The 18,549-nt window shown below is 45.6% G+C and overlaps 1 protein-coding gene across 1 annotated transcript in view; it reads left to right on the top strand.

Moving 5' to 3' along the window:
• Positions 1–18,549, top strand: part of KMT2A (lysine methyltransferase 2A) — a 67,569-nt gene that overhangs the window by 46,351 nt on the left and 2,669 nt on the right. The window contains exons 27-35 of the mRNA XM_077777863.1: positions 74–4,337; positions 5,040–5,120; positions 6,205–6,263; positions 7,332–7,502; positions 9,325–9,399; positions 16,618–16,792; positions 16,954–17,061; positions 17,795–17,878; positions 18,295–18,424. Of these exons, the coding sequence (XP_077633989.1) occupies positions 74–4,337; positions 5,040–5,120; positions 6,205–6,263; positions 7,332–7,502; positions 9,325–9,399; positions 16,618–16,792; positions 16,954–17,061; positions 17,795–17,878; positions 18,295–18,424 (5,147 nt within the window). The remainder of the gene's footprint in view (positions 1–73; positions 4,338–5,039; positions 5,121–6,204; positions 6,264–7,331; positions 7,503–9,324; positions 9,400–16,617; positions 16,793–16,953; positions 17,062–17,794; positions 17,879–18,294; positions 18,425–18,549) is intronic.

The following is an 18,549-nucleotide window of genomic DNA, read 5'->3' as shown; positions in this document are numbered from 1 at the left end:
TCACTGAATGCACTGGCTAGCGCACGTCTGTCCTCTCTGTAATAGGCTTTCTCACTTTCTCTCTCTTGTTCAGGAAGTCCTACCCCAACCACTCATGAAATAGTCACAGTGGGTGACCCTTTACTCTCCTCTGGACTCCGAAGCATTGGCTCCAGGCGACACAGCACTTCGTCCTTGTCACCCCAGCGGTCTAAGCTCCGGATAATGTCTCCCGTGAGAACTGGGAGTACTTACTCCAGGAACAGTGTTCCCTCAGTCTCCACCACCGGGACGGCCACAGATCTTGAGTCGAGTGCCAAAGCAGTTGATCATGTCTTAGGACCACTGAATTCAAATAGTAACTTAGGGCAGAACACTCCCGCCTCTTCCAGTTTGCAGAGGACAGTGGTTACTCTGGGCACTAAAACCAGTCACTTGGATGGATCTTCATCGTCAGAAATGAAGCATTCCGGCGCTTCCGACTTGGCATCCAAGAGCTCCTCTTTGAAGGGAGAGAAGACCAAAGTGCCAGGTTCCAAGAGCTCGGAGGGATCTGCACATGCCGTGGCTTATCCCGGCCTTCCCAAGCTGGCCCCGCAGCTTCATAACACCGCGCCTGGAGAATTAAATGCCAGCAAGATTGGCACATTCGCAGAACTCTCTGCGGTGCCGTTTTCTTCTAAAGAGGCCCTCTCCTTCCCCCCGCTCCATCTGAGAGGCCAAAGGAACGATCGAGACCAGCACGCAGACTCTAACCAATCAGCGAACGCCTCTGCCGAGGAAGATACGGAAGTCAAAACCTTGAAGCTCTCTGGAGTGAGCAGCAGGCCGTCCATTGTCAATGAGCATGTGGGGTCTAGTTCCAGGGACAGGAGACAGAAAGGGAAAAAGTCTTGTAAAGAAACTTTCAAAGAAAAACATTCCAGTAAGTCTTTTTTGGAACCTGGTCAGGTGACCACTGGTGAGGAAGGAAACCTAAAGCCGGAGTTTGTTGATGAAGTTCTGACTCCGGAGTTCATGGGGCAACGACCATGTAATAATGTTTCTTCTGATAAGATTGGAGACAAAGTCCTGTCTATTCCAGGAGGCCCCAAAGCTCCCTCCATGCAGGTTGAAGGATCTGCCAAGGAATTACAAACGCCCCGGAAACGCACGGTCAAAGTGACGCTGACGCCTCTCAAAATGGAAGGCGAGGGCCAGTCCAAGAACACCCTGAAAGAAAGTAGTCCCGTTTCCCCTCTGCAAATAGAGTCAGCCTCTCCAGCAGAACCAGTTTCAGCCTCTGAAAGTCCAGGGGATGGTCCAGTGGCCCAGCCGAGCCCCAATAATACCTCATCCCAGGATTCTCAAAGTAACAATTACCAGAATCTTCCAGTTCAGGACAGAAACCTGATGCTTCCGGATGGTCCCAAACCTCAGGAGGATGGCTCTTTCAAGAGGAGATACCCCCGTCGCAGTGCCCGGGCACGCTCTAACATGTTCTTCGGGCTCACCCCGCTCTACGGCGTAAGATCCTACGGCGAAGAAGACATTCCCTTCTACAGCAGCTCAACCGGGAAGAAGCGAGGCAAGAGATCAGCCGAAGGACAGGTGGACGGGGCGGACGACCTAAGCACTTCGGACGAAGATGACTTATACTATTACAATTTCACTAGGACAGTGATTTCTTCAGGCGGAGAGGAACGGCTGGCGTCCCATAATTTATTTCGGGAGGAAGAACAGTGTGACCTCCCGAAGATCTCTCAGCTGGACGGTGTCGATGACGGCACAGAGAGTGATACGAGCGTCACGGCCACCGCAAGGAAGAGCAGCCAGATTCCGAAAAGAAATGGGAAAGAAAACGGAACGGAGAACTTAAAGATTGAGCGGCCCGAAGACGCTGGCGAGAAAGAGCATGTCATTAAGAGTTCCGTGGGCCACAAAAATGAGCCAAAGATGGATAACTGCCACTCTGTCAGCAGAGTTAAAGCACAGGGGCAGGATTCCTTGGAGGCTCAGCTCAGCTCCCTAGAGTCCAGCCGCAGAGTGCACACGAGCACCCCGTCGGACAAGAACCTTCTGGACACCTACAACACCGAGCTCCTGAAATCGGACTCGGACAACAACAACAGTGACGACTGTGGGAACATCCTGCCCTCGGACATCATGGACTTTGTACTAAAGAATACCCCGTCCATGCAGGCTTTGGGCGAGAGCCCCGAGTCCTCCTCGTCAGAACTCCTGAATCTCGGGGAAGGCTTGGGTCTCGACAGTAACCGGGAAAAGGACATGGGTCTTTTTGAAGTGTTTTCTCAGCAGCTGCCGACGGCAGAGCCCGTGGACAGTAGCGTCTCCTCATCTATCTCAGCGGAGGAGCAGTTCGAGCTGCCCCTCGAGCTGCCGTCTGACCTGTCCGTCCTTACCACCCGGAGTCCCACAGTCCCCAGCCAGAATGCCGGTAGGCTGGCGGTGATCTCCGACTCGGGAGACAAGAGGGTAACCATCACAGAGAAATCCGTGGCCTCCTCTGAAGGGGACGCGGCACTGCTGAGCCCCGGAGTGGATCCAACGCCCGAAGGCCACATGACTCCCGATCACTTTATCCAAGGACACATGGACGCAGACCACATCTCCAGCCCTCCCTGTGGGTCAGTGGAGCAGGGTCACGGCAGCAACCAGGATTTAACTAGAAACAGTAGCACCCCCGGCCTTCAGGTACCTGTTTCCCCTACCGTTCCCATCCAGAACCAGAAATACGTGCCCAATTCCACCGAGAGTCCTGGCCCATCTCAGATCTCTAACGCAGCTGTCCAGACCACTCCACCCCACCTGAAACCAGCCACCGAGAAACTCATTGTTGTTAACCAGAACATGCAGCCACTGTACGTTCTCCAAACTCTTCCAAACGGAGTGACCCAAAAAATCCAGTTGACCTCTTCTGTTAGTTCTACACCCAATGTGATGGAGACAAATACTTCAGTATTGGGGCCCATGGGAAGTGGTCTCACCCTAGCCACGGGACTAAATCCAAGCTTGCCAGCTTCTCCATCTCTGTTCCCTCCTGCTAGCAAAGGATTGCTCCCCATGCCTCACCGCCAGCACTTACATTCCTTCCCCGCAGCTACTCAAAGTAGTTTCCCACCCAGTATCAACAGCCCTCCTTCAGGCCTACTTATTGGGGTTCAGCCTCCTTCAGATCCCCAACTTTTGGTTTCAGAAGCCAGCCAGAGGACAGACCTCACTACCACAGTAGCCACTCCATCCTCTGGACTCAAGAAAAGACCCATATCTCGTCTGCAGACCCGAAAGAATAAAAAACTCGCTCCCTCTAGCAACCCTTCCAACATTGCCCCTTCCGATGTGGTTTCTAACATGACACTGATTAACTTCACACCCTCCCAGCTGCCAAACCATCCCAATCTGCTAGATTTGGGCTCACTTAATACTTCATCTCACCGAACCGTCCCCAACATCATAAAAAGGTCTAAATCTGGCATCATGTATTTTGAACAGGCACCGCTGTTACCGCAGAGTGTGGGAGGCGCCGCTGCCGTGGCGGCGGGCGCATCAACAATGAGCCAGGACACTGGCCACCTCACCGCGGGGCCTGTGTCTGGCTTGGCATCCGGCTCCTCCGTCTTGAACGTTGTATCCATGCAAACCACAACAACCCCCACAAGTAGCGCGTCAGTTCCGGGACATGTCGCCTTGACCAACCCCAGGCTGCTCGGTACCCCGGATATTGGCTCAATAAGCAACCTTTTAATCAAAGCCAGTCAGCAGAGCCTGGGGATGCCAGACCAGCCTGTGGCTCTACCACCGAGTTCAGGAATGTTCCCGCAACTGGGGACATCCCAGGCCCCTCCCACTGCCATGACAGCGGCATCTAGCATCTGCGTGCTCCCCTCTGCTCAGACTGCTGGCCTCACAGCCGCCTCACCTCCAGGGGAAGCAGAAGAACACTATCAGCTTCAGCACGTGAACCAGCTCCTTGCCAGCAAAACTGGGATCCTCCCTTCCCAGCGCGATCTTGACTCTGCTCCAGGGACCCAGGGAGCCCACTTTCCCCAGACGGTAGACGCCGCCAACAGCGTGGGGCTGGAGCAGAATAAGGCTTTGTCCTCAGCTCTGCAAGCCAGCTCAGGCTNTCTGCAAGCCAGCTCCGCCTCCCCTGGGGGCTCTCCGCCCTCCGGACAGCAGTCCGCAAGCCCCTCTGTGCCGGGTCCCGCCAAACCCAAACCAAAAATCAAACGGATTCCGCTGCCTTTGGACAAAGGGAATGGCAAGAAGCACAAAGTTTCCCATTCGCGGACCAGTTCTTCTGAAGCACACATTCCGGACCAGGAAGCCAGCGCGACCTCCCTGACCTCAGTCACAGGGTGAGACACCCCACTATCAGCTCTGCTGGGTGGGCAGGGTTTTTTGCTCGGGACCAGAGGCTGTGGAAGTGGCAGTCGCCTGGGAGGGACACGCTGTATTGCCTGGGGGTGTTCTGGGTTGGGACTTAGATTTTTTTTTTCCCCCTCCACATAGCAGTGATTTCTAGAGCAAAATTTAGTTACATCCATGGGTTGGGCAGTTTGTCTCTTGGATAGAACCACATCTCCAATTACTCTTTGATTTAAAACAATGCTGCTGTTTGCTGGGAGGTATGGGGGCGGGGGTCTTTGTGTTTTTGTTTTTGTTTTGCTGAGGTTTAGGATACTGAAGGCCGATTATTCCTGGCCGGAGGACAAAGCTACCTGTTGGGAGATCCGCTTGAAGTCCTTTTTGAAAACACTGGCATGGGGTGTCACATATATAAAGTACACAAGTGAAGCCTTACATATGTACCCATGTAGCCACCATTCAGATCAAGATCTAAAACATTCATAGAGTTCCAGAAGCCTCCTTGTGCAGGCTCTGGGTCAGTACACCCTCAGGGTAACCACTGTCTCACCTTTATCGCCACAGATAGTTTTCTCAGCTCATGAATGTTATCAGATCCTTCACGGTAGAGTCATTTCTTTAGACCAAGCTCCCCATTCAGCACATGTTTCCTGGTGGTTTTTCTTGAAAAGATACAAATGGTTCTGTTCCAGGACTCCAGGAGCAGAGGCTGAGCAGCAGGGTGCCGCTGATGTGGAACAGTCGTCACAGAAGGAGTGTGGACAGACCACAGGGTAAGTACACAGGATTTCTCTAAGGTTAAGCCCTCCGTTCTATCCGCCTCATTTAAAAGATAGTTCTTCCTGATTTGTATTACTTTTGTTGCCAGAGCTTTTTTTTTTTTTTAAGTCTATTTACGTATCTATTGGGATGGGGGAGGGGCAGAGAGATGGGGAAAGAGAATCCCAAGCAGGCTCCACGCTATCAGCGCGGAACCGGATGTGGGACTCGGTCCCACACACCACTCGATCATGACCCATGAGATCATGACCTGAGCCAAAATCAAGAGCGGGATGCTTAACCTGACTGAGCCACCCAGGCACCACTGTATATGCCTTTTTACATAAAACAAATAATGCTCTACATACTGTTCTGTACTTGGTTTTGCTTTGCTTTGTTGTTTTACTTATTTAAACAGTCCATTATTGGAGCACCTGGGTGACTCAGTGGGTTAAGCGTCCCGACTCCGGGTTTTGGCTCAAGTCACGATCTCACGGTCATGAGTCGGGCTCTGCCTTGACAGTGAAGAGCCTGGGCATTCTCTCTCTCCCCCTCTCTCTGCCCCACCCCTGCTTGCACTTTAACTCTCTCAGAATAAATAAATACATTTAAAAAAATAAAAAAGATAAACAGTCCCGTGTTGATACGCATTTGGGTTGTCTCCAAATGTTATTTAATTTAAGAAAATGAAAACTGGTGGTGGTTTTCTGGCTCGTGCAGCTTGGTTTTATTTTTGGTTGAATCAGTTGACTTAAGTGATTACAGAACCGCTTCTAAGGAACGTCCTTGCATCTTTTTTCTAATACCGAGCATATGAGAAAAATTTCAGGGACCTAATCTACAAACTGCAAAAGAGATTTAAAGCAGAAATTTAATGTCAGTGTTTGGGAAAGAATCTCATAAGAGACCGTTTTATGTTACGTACAGCACTGGGGTGGTGTTTATTCGACAGGTAATACACAAAGCATCCTATGGTTCATTTCCAGGAGTTGTTTTATGTAGCCCATACAGCAGTATGGCAGACCATGGACAGTCTTTATCTTTGAACTGAAGAGTTAACTGATGTTAAATCTCACATTTGGTTTTCTTTTCTTTTAGGCAAGTTCTCCCGGAGATTCAGACAACACAGAATTCAGCAAATGAACAAGAAAGTACAGGTATGTGGGTGGGTAACATGTTAGAATTAGAATTTCAAAGCCAAACGTAGTGTAAAAATTGCCTACGTTATCTACTAATTTTCTAAATCAAAAAACCTTAAGCTCAAAGAAGTTAAGTGATTGGCCAGAGGTGTAGACTAAACCTCAGAGCACCCGTCTCCTGGTCCAGTGCCCTCTTCTACTACATGTTCTGTGACCAGCTGCTGAGTATTCTTCTAGTGTGATTTTACTAGCTAGTGATTACCTGACTTCATCCCTCAGGGGTCACCAAAGCAACCTGTATATCTGGTCAGGACCCCAGATACATCTCCATGGCACTTTCTATCATCTGTTGCTAAGGAATTGGATCAGTAAAGAACTGGTCACTTCAAGATTAGTAAGATCCGGGTATAAGACTTTGGCCCATTTCCGTCAAGGGAACCTCCCCAAAGAGAGGCAGGTAGAGAAAATGCTCAAGTGTAACACTTGGGATGTAATCACATTCTGCTGATTGGCTTATTCCTCAAGAGGATGGACTCACCTCCTTATGCGAGAAGGCAGGGGCAGACTCTGGAACCACGTGGGTTGAAGTCTCATCTTATCAGGTGTATGAACTTGGGCTAGTTACTCTCTGCCTCTGGTTTCTCACCTTTAAAGCGTAGGTTATAATAACACCTCCCTCCCTGGATTGCTGTGAGGTTCATCTGAGTTAAAACACGGGAAGTTCCTAGAAGAGTGCCTCATGCCTAGCACTTCATTCATATCTGTCATTATTATTTTTTTAGCTTTGGCCCCGTTGAGGGCAATTGCTTATTGAAAAACTATCAAACTGGCATACCAGAAAGTCTGCCGCAGAGACAGCATGACTTCAGGGGGAAAATAATGTCCTAGTTTTAGTCATTCTCTAGCTATGACCTAGGGCACGTTGTTCCACGGCTTTGAGCCTTCTGAGCCTTGGATTTTGTTATCTGTGAGTGGGAGTAATCATACCAACTGTGGAATGTTGTTAGGCCTGGAGATAACATATCAGTGCTCAGTAAGTGTTTGCTAATGCAGCCACTTTGGCCCCTATCTGTTTTCTCCCTGTAGAACCTAAAACCACAGAAGAAGAAGAAAACAATTTCAGCTCTCCGCTGATGCTTTGGCTCCAGCAAGAACAGAAAAGAAAGGAAAGCATTGCTGAGAAAAAGCCCAAGAAAGGACTTGTTTTTGAAATTTCAAGTGATGATGGCTTTCAGATCTGTGCGGAAAGTATCGAAGGTAAGTGGATTAAATGAGGTGGCGGGAGGTGGTGCCTGGCTGGCTCATTTGTGGAGCAGATGACTCTGATCTTGGGGTTGTGAGCTCGAAAACCACATTGGGTGTAGAGATTACTTAAAAAAAAAAAAAAAGAGGTTTTCTCACTAGTAGCACAGCCTCTGTCTCAGCCAGATCTGCACTTATGTACATTAATTTGGACCATTGATGTGGGCAGTTCTGTGCTAGGTGTTATGGATTGCTACTCATAGGCATTATACATCTAACTTGGCCTTAAGTTGGTGTTAGTGGAGAAATAACCCATAACTTAGCCGAGCGCATGAGACCTCTGCTCTCTCCAGCCTTGTCTTCTGTGACTTCTTTGTGTACCTTAAATGCCATTCTCTTACCCCTGTGCCTTCCCCGTTTCTTCCGTCTACCTGGAATGTTCTTTTGACCCTGTGCACCTGGTGAACTCTAGCTTGTCCTTCAGGGTTGGCTTGGGAAGTCTTCCCTGACCTTCTGAGGCAGATAAGCACTCCCACTCCCTCCTTTGCTTCTTTTGGAATCTTAAATGTTTCTCTTATAGCTTTAAATTTGTTTTATAAATGTCTGTTTACTTTGACATCTTACTCAACACTCAACAGGGAACTTTCTAGAAAGTCTGGCATTTTTTTTCTTGTTTCTTTTTATATCCTGAGCGTATAGGTGTTCGTTAGCTGTTGAAGAACTAGTGAACGTTCTCTAGGCAGTAAGTTCTAGAGGAGTTCGAAGGAAAGAAAGATCCCTGTGGGTCAGTTAGGGTTCTTGAACCCAGAAAAAAATGGTAGAATAGAAGATCCCATTAAAGGAGATAAGAGAAATTGGGTTAGGAAAAGAGGAATGGGAAAGGTTTTCTGTACAGAGACATAAGCAAAGTTAGACAGGGTTGTATCTGGTGGGTTTAGAGCACCCTCAGGTGGGAGAAGACGTCGAAATCTTCGCCAAGTAGTAGCAAGAGAAAACTGTGAAGGTGGATTGGACACAAGTTTTGGAGGGCCTTTGGTGCCATCAGGCGTTTGGAAATCTGGAAAAGTGGAATAAAAGCAGAATTTCAAGAAGCTTAAGGTGGACTGAATTAGAGACGTGAGGTGGCAGGTGGTCACTAATGAGAGCATAGCTACAGTAGAGCTCTCCGACAATAAAGCCCGCTCCCAGCGGGCAGGGAGAGGACAGAAGAATGGACGCGCTTCATGACTGCCTGGAGACGGAGGGTAGGGAGAGAAGGTGACTCTGAAGATTCAGTCCTGGGTCACTTAGAAAAAAAAAGGTGCGTAAGGAGAACAACAAAACTACGTTGAGTGTGTGAGTGCCACGTACAACGCATTGAGTATGATGTGCTGGTGACAAGTCCAACAGGCAGCAGGAGGTCACAGACTCTTAAGCTGGAGCAGGAAGGGGCTGAAAAGGTTTTCTAGTCACACCCCTTAGTTTAAAGGAACAGAGAGGGAGATCTCCCGCAGTCTGGGTTAAATTGTTAATGCTAGTACTGTTTTGTGTAGGACGTCGGGGACGGAAGTAATGCCAAACATTCAGGTTCGGGACCCAGACTACCATCAAGGGATGTGGATGCTTTGGGGCTTCGGGGCTCATTTTCAGAAGGTGTGAACCTCTTTTCTAACAGCAGGAAGCAGTTGGTTGGCGCTCCTTCCGCACAGCTCTCTTACGCACAGAACACAGGAAAACTAAGAAAACAACAAAAAACCATTGTAGAAGTGGGTCTTCACCCTGCAGGGATTCTGAGCCCAACACTTGTGCACATCATTGGTGTTAGAAGTACTTGACCGAATATTTTATTTCCTCACAGATGCCTGGAAGTCACTGACAGATAAAGTCCAGGAAGCTCGATCAAATGCCCGCCTAAAGCAGCTCTCATTTGCAGGTAACGGCACAGTGGTCATTTTATCCTGAATACTCTGTCTCAGAGTGTTCTGGTAACTTGTTCATCTAAAACTGTATAGTTGATTCCACAGAAGTGTCAAAGTCTTTAAAAAACAAAATGTAACTCTTAGACTATACAGTTCACCCATTTTGAGCATACAGCTCGGGGCACCTGGGTGGCTCAGTTGGTTAAGCAGCCAACTTTAGCTCAGGTCATGATCTCACCGTTCCTGAGTTCAAGCCCCACGTCGGGCTCTGTGCTGACAGCTCAGAGCCTGGAGCCTGCTTCAGAGTCTGTGTCTCCCTCTCTCTCTGCCCCTCCCCCTCTTGTGCTGTTTCTTTCTCTCTCTCAAAAATAAATAAACATTAAAAAAGAAAAAGGGATATTAATGCAACCTTCAAAATGTATAGTGAGGATTAATGAACACGTTGTGTCACCTATACTCAAATAAAACATTTTTTTAAAAAGGGACCTGATGTTATTGGCTATTCATATGTATGAAAATCAGTATGGTTATTTATATGTATATAACTAATGTTATTTATGTATATATCCTCATTTACCTAATAGGCCAAATTAAGACCATTATTCTGACTGAAACGAATTGAAACAATTCAGAGAAATCATCGAATACCAGCTTTTGTGGGGGAGGTGATAGCATCTTTTGATGCCCAACATTTCTTAATTGCCATGAAGTCCAGTCTCTGTAGTTTTTCTTTTGTTGTTTGTGCCTTTGGTGTCATATTCAAGAAATCGCTGCCAAACCCAGTGCTGTGAGGGTTTTGTCTCATGTTGTCTTCTAAGAGTCCTGTGGCTTTAGGTGTTTTTTACACTTAGGTTCTTGATCCATTTTGAATTAATTTTCATAGATGGCATGAGGTAAGGGTCAACTGTATTCTTTTGCATGTGCATATCTGCTTTTCCTAGCACCATTTGTTGAAAAGACCGCCTTTTCCCCCATTAAATGGTCTTGGCACCGTTCTCAAAACTCATGTGATCAGGGGTTCCCGGCTGGCTCAGTCAGGGGAACATGTGACTCTTGATCTCGGGATTGTGAGTGTGAGCCCCACATTGGATGTGCAGATTACTTAAAAATAAAATCTTTTTAAAAAAAAATCATGTGACCAAATATGCAAGGGTTTATTACCAGACTCTGTTCTGTTCCATTGGTCAGTATGTCCATCTTCATGCCAGTGCTGCACTGTTTTGATTCATTGCTGTTCATCTGTGTTAAGCTTTGAAAGCGGGAAATTTGAGTCCTCCAGTTCTGTTCTTTCTCAGGATTGTTTTGGCTATTTAGGATCCCCTCAGATTCCATATGAATTTTAAGATGAGCTTTTCTATTTTTGCAAAACAAATGTCACTGGGATGTCGATGGAAATTGCACTGAATCTGCAGATCACGTTGGTAGTATTGACAGTTTAGTAATATTAAATCTTCTAACCCATGAACACGAGATGTGTTTGCATTTATTTAGGTCTTTCATTTCTTTTGACAGTGTTTTATAGTTTTCATTGTACAAGTCCTTTACCTCCTTGATTACATTAATTTGTAAGTACTTGTTTCTTTTTTGATGCTAATGTAAATAGAATCGCTTTTTTGTAAATTCTTTTTCCGCTGTTCTTGTTCCTGTAAAGAAACTCAACTGATTTTTTGTGTTGACTTTGTATCCTATTGCTTTGATGAATTCATTTATTCTAACACGTTTTTTGTGGTATCATTAGAGTTTTCTACATATAAGATCATGTCCTCTGCAGAGATAATATTACTTCTTCCTTTCCAATTTAGGTGACTTTAATTTCTTTTTCTTACTTAATAGAAGTGATGAAAGTGTGCATCCTTGCTTCGTTCATGACCTTAGAGGGAAAGCTTTCAATCTTTCCCTATTGAATCTAGTATTCTCTGTCAGTTTTTCAATACATGGCTTTTATTAGTACTTCATTCTTTTCTATTACCAAATAATACTCCATTTTGTGGATATACCATATGTTCATATATCTGTTCATCAGCTGATGGACATTGGGTATGTTTCCACCTTCTGAACCCCTGAACTGTAAGATCATGACCCAAGCTGAAATCAAGAGTTGGACGCTTAACTGACTGGGCCACCTAGGCGCACCAAGTGTAGACATGTTTTTATTTCCCTTGGGTGTGTACCTAGGAGTGGAATTGCTGGGTCATGTGGTAACTCTATGTTTATATTTTGAGGAACTGGGGCACCTGGATAGCTCAGTCAGTTGAGCGTCCCGAGTTCAGCTCAGGTTATTATGATCTCGTGGTTCATGGGTTCAAGCCCCGTGTCGGGCTCTGTGTTGACAGCTCAGAGCCTGGAGCCTGCTTCAGATTCTGTGTCTCCCTCTCTCTCTGTCCCTCCCCTGGTCGCACTCTGTTTCTCTCTCTCCCAAAAATAAACATTAGAAAAAAAATAAATTTTGAGGAACTGCCAAGTAGTTTTTTAAGTAGCTGCACCCTTTTACACCAGCAATGTTTGATGGATCCGATACCTACATCCTTGTCAACACTTGTTCTTGGCTGTCTTTTTGTTATAGATATCCTACTGAATTACTTATTCAAAAATAAATACATAAACTTGAAAAAAATAAAAATAAAACAGGATTAACTCTTTTATTAATAGGCTTTCAAAAATTTATTTTGAGAGAGAGAAAGAGCACAAGCAGGGGAGGGTCAAAGAGAAAGGGAGAGAGAGAATCACAGGCGGGTTCCACACTGCCCGCCCAGAGCCCAGTATGGGGCTCAAACCCACAAATATCCAGAGTCAGACGCTTAACCAACTGAGCTAACCAGGAGTCCCCAGCTATCTTATTAGTTTTATTAATAGATTTATTAACAAATTTATTTGTTAACAGATTTATTAACAAAGATTCAGAACTTGGAGATAATCTAGATAAAGATGGAGGAGACAGGCTCTCTTTTACATTAATGGCCGATACCTAAATTATGAATACAGCTATTCGGAGGAACAGTTAAGCAATGGCTATGAAAATTTTCAAATCAGTTGCCCTTCCATCCAACAATTCCACTTCTAGGAAATCATCCTATAGGTAGTCTCAGCCAAGTCATAAAAAATGTATGAGAGTAGGTCAAGCATCCTTAAGTTAGGCTCAGTCAGTTAAGCGTCTGACTCTTAGTTTCTGCTCAGGTCATGATCTCATGGCTCGTGAGTTAGAGCCCCACCTCAGGCTCTGCACTGACAGAGCTTGGGATTCTCTCTCCCCCTCTCTGCCCCTCCCCTGTTCACACTATCCCTGTTTCTCTCAAAATAAATGAACTTTAAAAAATATGTATGAGGGTGGGCTAGGGTAGGGGAGATTAGGAAGAAAAAAGTTTTTTTAATGTATGAGGGTGTTCATTTCCAACATGTGCTAGCAAAAAACTAGAGGTGGCGAGCCAAATAAAAACAACTCAGCAGAGTAATTTAGAAAGACGTCCAAAGTAAATTAATTGGAAAAGGCAAGTTGTAACAGCATGTATCTGGTATGATCATGACTCCCTTTAGATACTTTTATTTTATACACCCACATGTACACACATACTCTATCTAAATCTATAGAATGGTTGCCTCAGAGTGAGACCTGGGGAATTCAGATGGGCAACTTGTACTCTCTATGCTACTTATTTCACTTTATCTCCATGAGTGGATACCGCTTTTATTAATTTTTTACAAAATAGTTAATTCAAATACTGTTTTTAAAAAAGCAGATGGCAAACAAACTTTTAAAAAGGTCTTCTGAGCATTGAGTACTGTATAGAATTTTTGAATCATTATATGACATGCTTGAAACTAATATAATACTGTATATTAGATTAAAAGAAAAAGAAAAGACAAAAAGAGTGAAGAGTCTCCTAGGTTCTCAGCCTCTGCCCCTCACTCTACCCTTGGCTAAACCTGTTCAGCCATTCTCATGCCCTCACATTACACTCGTGTGATTCACCCGTTCTTCATCCCTTCCCCCAGATCTCAAGCCAAAAGAGTCCAGTAAATCTGCACTTCCTTCCTTTCCCTCCTCTGTCACATCCAGTTGGTCGCTGCTGTTGACTCTGCCCCAAAAGTATGAGTCATGTTCTCTTCTCCTCACTCCTTCTTTCCTCAGGAATAGCCTTTGTCATTCTCTCACCAGTAATCTCAAAAAGCCTTCTAAATGGTCCCTGAGTCCCTCACCTCCTTCTGGTAGTGAATCCTCAGTGTCACCAGAAGTACCTCTGAAGCTTCTTTGCTTGCCTACTAATTGTCGAATAAAGTCTTCAACCCTTAGGTGTTAGCTATTTAAAAATAATACCTGAATGCCCCTGGCACTGTGTTGGGCACTTAGGATATAAGGGCTGAGTAGAAGCAGACTCAGGCCTGCTCTCCAAGGTTTCCAGCCCATTGACCCCTTCACAAGGTCCCTGCTGCACAACTTTATACTCCAGTGGCAGGGATAAGCCCGCTGAAGAATGAAATCAAGGGCCCAGGGTGGGTAGTTGGTGGCAGGAGGCCTCCTGTAGATAGAGTGCTCAGGAAAGGAGTTTCTTGATAAATAAAGCCATGGCCTGAGTGATGACAAGAAGGAGCCAGTCATGCAACAAGTAGCGTAAAAGCCCTCAGTGCAGAAGAAACAGCACATCAAAAAAGCCCTAATGTGGGAATACCTTTGGTAATTTTGTCGTCTCTCTCTCTTCCATGAAATAAAAGCTCCATAAATACAGGTGCTTTGCCTTTCTCATTCTCCTGTGTGTTCCCAGGCTCTGCCTGGCACAGCAGAAAGATGGAAAGAAGATGTGGGTTAGAGTAGGTGCTCAGAAAATATTTGTTGCACGAGTGAATGAATCCTCCACCACAGAAGAGATTGCTCCCACAGTACTTCATTCTGTACCTTTATTTGGGTACTTTCACAGTGTGTGATTTGGGTACCTAATGGCCTCTCTCTACCAAGAGCTTGAGAATGGGGGCCATGTAGGATTCATCTTTGTTCTCCCCATAACTGACACAGTATTTTGTCTCGCTCTAAGCCCTCCAGTGCAAGTAGAATTGAACACTCAGCCTAAATATAAAAATGAACTTTTTGTGGAAACAAGTATATTTTCCCAATGTCTTTTTATACGTAGGAATCCACGACAATCTAAAGCTCCTAAGAGAAAATTCTTGGGGAAAATCAATGTTGTGTAGGGGGAAAAAAAAATCTTTGCCATTGTCTTAATTGGCTTCAGGGCTTCTGTTGGAGACTTGTGTTCTGTGCTTAGGTTGAATTCTGTTTGTTTGTTTGTTTGTTTGTTTTAAATGTTTTATTTATTTCTAGGAGAGAGAGACAGCGTGAGCAGGGGAGGGTCAGAGAAAGAGGGAGTCACAGACTGAAACAGGCTCCAGGCTCTGAGCTGGCAGTCAGCACAGAGCCTGACGCGGGGTTCGAACCCACGAACCGTGAGATCATGACCTAAGCGAAAGTCGGACGCTTAACCGACTAAGCCACCCAGGCACCCCTGTGCTTAGGTTGAATTCTAACTGGAACATGGTTGTGTCCAAAGAATGTTACTGAAGACTGAACTTTCTGCTTGCCATTGTAACCAAATGATCTCTCTTAGAAATCCTCTCAGTGAAAGAGAAATTAGGCAACTAATAGTAATTTTCCACTCTTCTCAAAAAATTATCGGGGACATAGAACAATTTTAAAGTATGAAAACGCAACCGCAAGAACAAAGTAAAAGGTAGACAGGGTCTCGCCCCCCGGAAGTAACTGTTGTTAACATGTAAACGCAGATAACCTCCCAGGCAGGACACATGGTCCCCAAAGTACACCGAGCTTGCCTCTCTCAGTACGCTTCGTAGCCCAGAGGGTATGTCTGTCAGGATTGCACGTGTGACCCTGGCACAACAGACACCCTTATTGTCTTGATGTCTGTTAATAATACCAAAAGCAGTATTTGCAATGAAAGAATACTGTTGACCTTATGAAAATGTAAAAAATATTAGCTATTTCAGGGCTCTTGGTGGCTCAGTCACTTAAGTGACCGACTCTTGATTTTGGCTCAGGTCGTGATCTTGCTGACCTGAGGTGGAGCCCAGTGTCAGGTGCTCACTCCCTCAAAGTAAATAAATAAACCTTAAAAATATATATATTAGCTCTTTCTTTCTTTCTCTTTCTTTCAGATTTTTACTTTTAAGTAATCTTCACACCCAACGTGGGACTCGAACTTAACAACCCTGAGATCAAGAGTCACATGCTCTACTGACTGAACCAGCCAGGCGCCCCCAGTATTAGCTATTTCTAGTGTCAAAAAGGTGGAATGCCCCATCCCTTTAATGCAGGAAGACTGTCATTTCGGAAAGACTTTCACCATCTATGCCCACAGCTTCTATAAAATGTTATTTTTATAGGGCTGCCTGGGTGGTTCAGTCAGTTAAACGTCTGACCAGGTCAGGTCATGATCTCACAGTTTGTGAGTTCAAAGCCCTGCATCAGGCCCTCTGCTCTCAGTGTAGAGCCTGCTTTGGATCCTCTGTCTCCCTCCCTCTGTGTCCCTTCTTCCTCTCATTCTCTCTCTCTGTCAAAAATAAACATAAAAAAACTAATAAGCATAAAGTAAAAAATATCACAGATGCCCATTAATGGCATGAGGTTAAGTGAGTAAAACAAAGCACCTATCAAGCATACTATCTCATATACTCACTATATCAACAAAAAAGAGAGTTCTGTATTAGGGGCTTATTGCTAACCATTCTTCTAAATTTTAGGGCGGTACTTCTGTGAGTGTGAAGTTAGAGAACCCAGGTACCCCGCTAACCTATAAACACAAATGGGATCATGGTTGAAGCTCTCCATTCCAAAGTTCAGAGCTCATCATATTAGCCGTGACCTCGGGTGTGGTATTTACCTTCTCTGAGCCTAGATTTACTGACCTGAAGATGCAGCTGGGAGTCCCTGCCTCACATGGGCATTAGGAACAACACATACAGCCTACGTGGGTACATACAGAGCATGGAGAACTGTTTGGTGGTGGTGGTTTTTCACTTAATATATCGTGAACATTTTCCATATTGGTAGGATCTGAGCCTGTGTCATCCTAATGGCTAGGTAATGCTGGCTCTCGGCTAGTCTTTAATGTGGTTCACCCCCGAGCAGCCTCGGGCAGAGCTCTGCTCTAGCCCAGGGATCTTGAGTGCCGGGCGGTCTCTTGTCGCCGGCCGCGCCCTCCGCTACCCTGGTGCCTTCTGCCCGACAGGTGTTAACGGCCTGAGGATGCTGGGAATCCTTCACGATGCAGTCGTGTTCCTGATTGAGCAGCTCTCTGGTGCCAAGCACTGTAGGAATTACAAATTCCGTTTCCACAAACCAGAGGAGGCCAACGAACCCCCCCTGAATCCTCATGGCTCAGCCAGGGCTGAAGTTCATCTGAGGCAAGTTCCATTCTCTTTCACAAGCAGGTTCGGGTCCCGATTTTATTATCTAATAACAGAGTTATCCTCCCACGCAACCTCTGAGATTTCCAGTGTCCGAGCTGTCCACTGCCTCTGTCACAGCATTTCTGTTACAGCACGTTTTCATCTTTTGGCTCCAGGAAGTCAGCATTTGACATGTTTAACTTCCTGGCTTCCAAACACCGGCAGCCTCCCGAATACAACCCCAATGATGAGGAAGAAGAGGAGGTGCAGCTGAAGTCTGCTCGGTAAGTCCGGGGTTGCAGGGCTCATTAGGAACACCCTTGGGGCGCCCGAGTGGCTCAGTTGGTTAAGCATCTGACTTTGGCTCAGGTCATGATCTCACGGTTCATGGGTTTGAGCCCCATAGCGGACTCTGTGCTGACAGCTCAGAGCCTGGAGCCTGCCTCAGATGCTGTGTCTTCTTCTCTCTCTGCCCCTCCCCACTCCTGCTCTGTCTCTCTCTCTCAAAACTGAATAAACATTAAAAAAAAAAAAATTTTTTTTTTTTTTTTTTTAAGGAACACCCTTTGCTTCCCTCTTCTTTGGCTGTCCGGGGCGCTGTGTGGTTTTGCTTGGATCAGAATTTCCCAGATAACATTTAAGACTAAAGTGTAGTTTGTATTAAGGTAGAAGTCTTGCTTCTTGGCCTTTTGGCTAAGATCAAGTGTAAGGTAGCAGTAGCTGGCTGGCAGAGAGAGGAATGTGTGTAGAGGAGAAATTCACATAACTCTAAGATGCGTTTTTAAATTTTCTTTAACCAAACTATATATATACCCTGTCGTCTTTGGATGTACCACCAACAGTCCCCATGGTCAAGTACTGTGTGTATTATAGGCCTAATTTTCTAAGACACTTGTTGGGCTTGGCATTGAACAAAGAGAATAATGTAGTCATTATACTCTAGGAACCTTTGACCCAAAACTCAGAACTTATTATCTTCTGAAGAGAATTTATTAGTCATACACCTTGTGTCTTTAGGAGGGCGACCAGTATGGACCTGCCGATGCCCATGCGTTTCCGGCACTTAAAGAAGACTTCCAAGGAGGCAGTCGGTGTCTACAGGTAGGGCTAAAATTGTGGAAGGAATTAAAGAAAACTAATCATTTTCCAAAATCAAAGTGAACCAAATGCTGGAATGACCTCAGTGAGGTTTTTTGAGCTATTATTAATGGCCCCTGATGTCCTGGGATCCTGTACTTCCTTGTGGTGAACAGGGAGCTTCCCTCAGTAAGCATTAAAATGTTGCCACTTCTAGTACTTTACAGAGTGAAGAAATCTTTTCTTGGCCATTTGTTTAAACAACGAATGTACTACTCAAATCAAGTGGGTCCAGACTCCATTTTTTTTTTTTTTCCAAGTCTCTGTCCTCCCTGGGGAGCTGACAAACCAGGAAGTTTAATACATGTATTCGCGTGTTCACACAGTTAACCAGATTTGCAAAATCCGTAGCCGAACTCTTTTCCGTCTTTATGTCGTAGGTCTCCCATTCATGGCCGGGGTCTTTTTTGTAAGAGGAACATCGATGCAGGGGAGATGGTGATTGAGTATGCGGGCAATGTCATCCGTTCCATCCAGACTGACAAGCGAGAGAAGTATTATGACAGCAAGGTGAGTGGCCCGCTTTCTCGGGCCCAGTTCTGGTGTTGCATGTGGACAGGGGCCGTCAACTGCACGTATGATCCCTACATCCCAAAAGAAATAGGATGTTTTATTCATCTGAAGATACCTTATTT

This window comes from Crocuta crocuta, unplaced genomic scaffold, assembly GCF_008692635.1.
Source record: "Crocuta crocuta isolate KB4526 unplaced genomic scaffold, BGI_CrCroc_1.0 scaffold271, whole genome shotgun sequence".
Taxonomy (NCBI): domain Eukaryota; kingdom Metazoa; phylum Chordata; class Mammalia; order Carnivora; family Hyaenidae; genus Crocuta; species Crocuta crocuta.
This window is presented reverse-complemented; position numbering and strand designations above follow the sequence as displayed.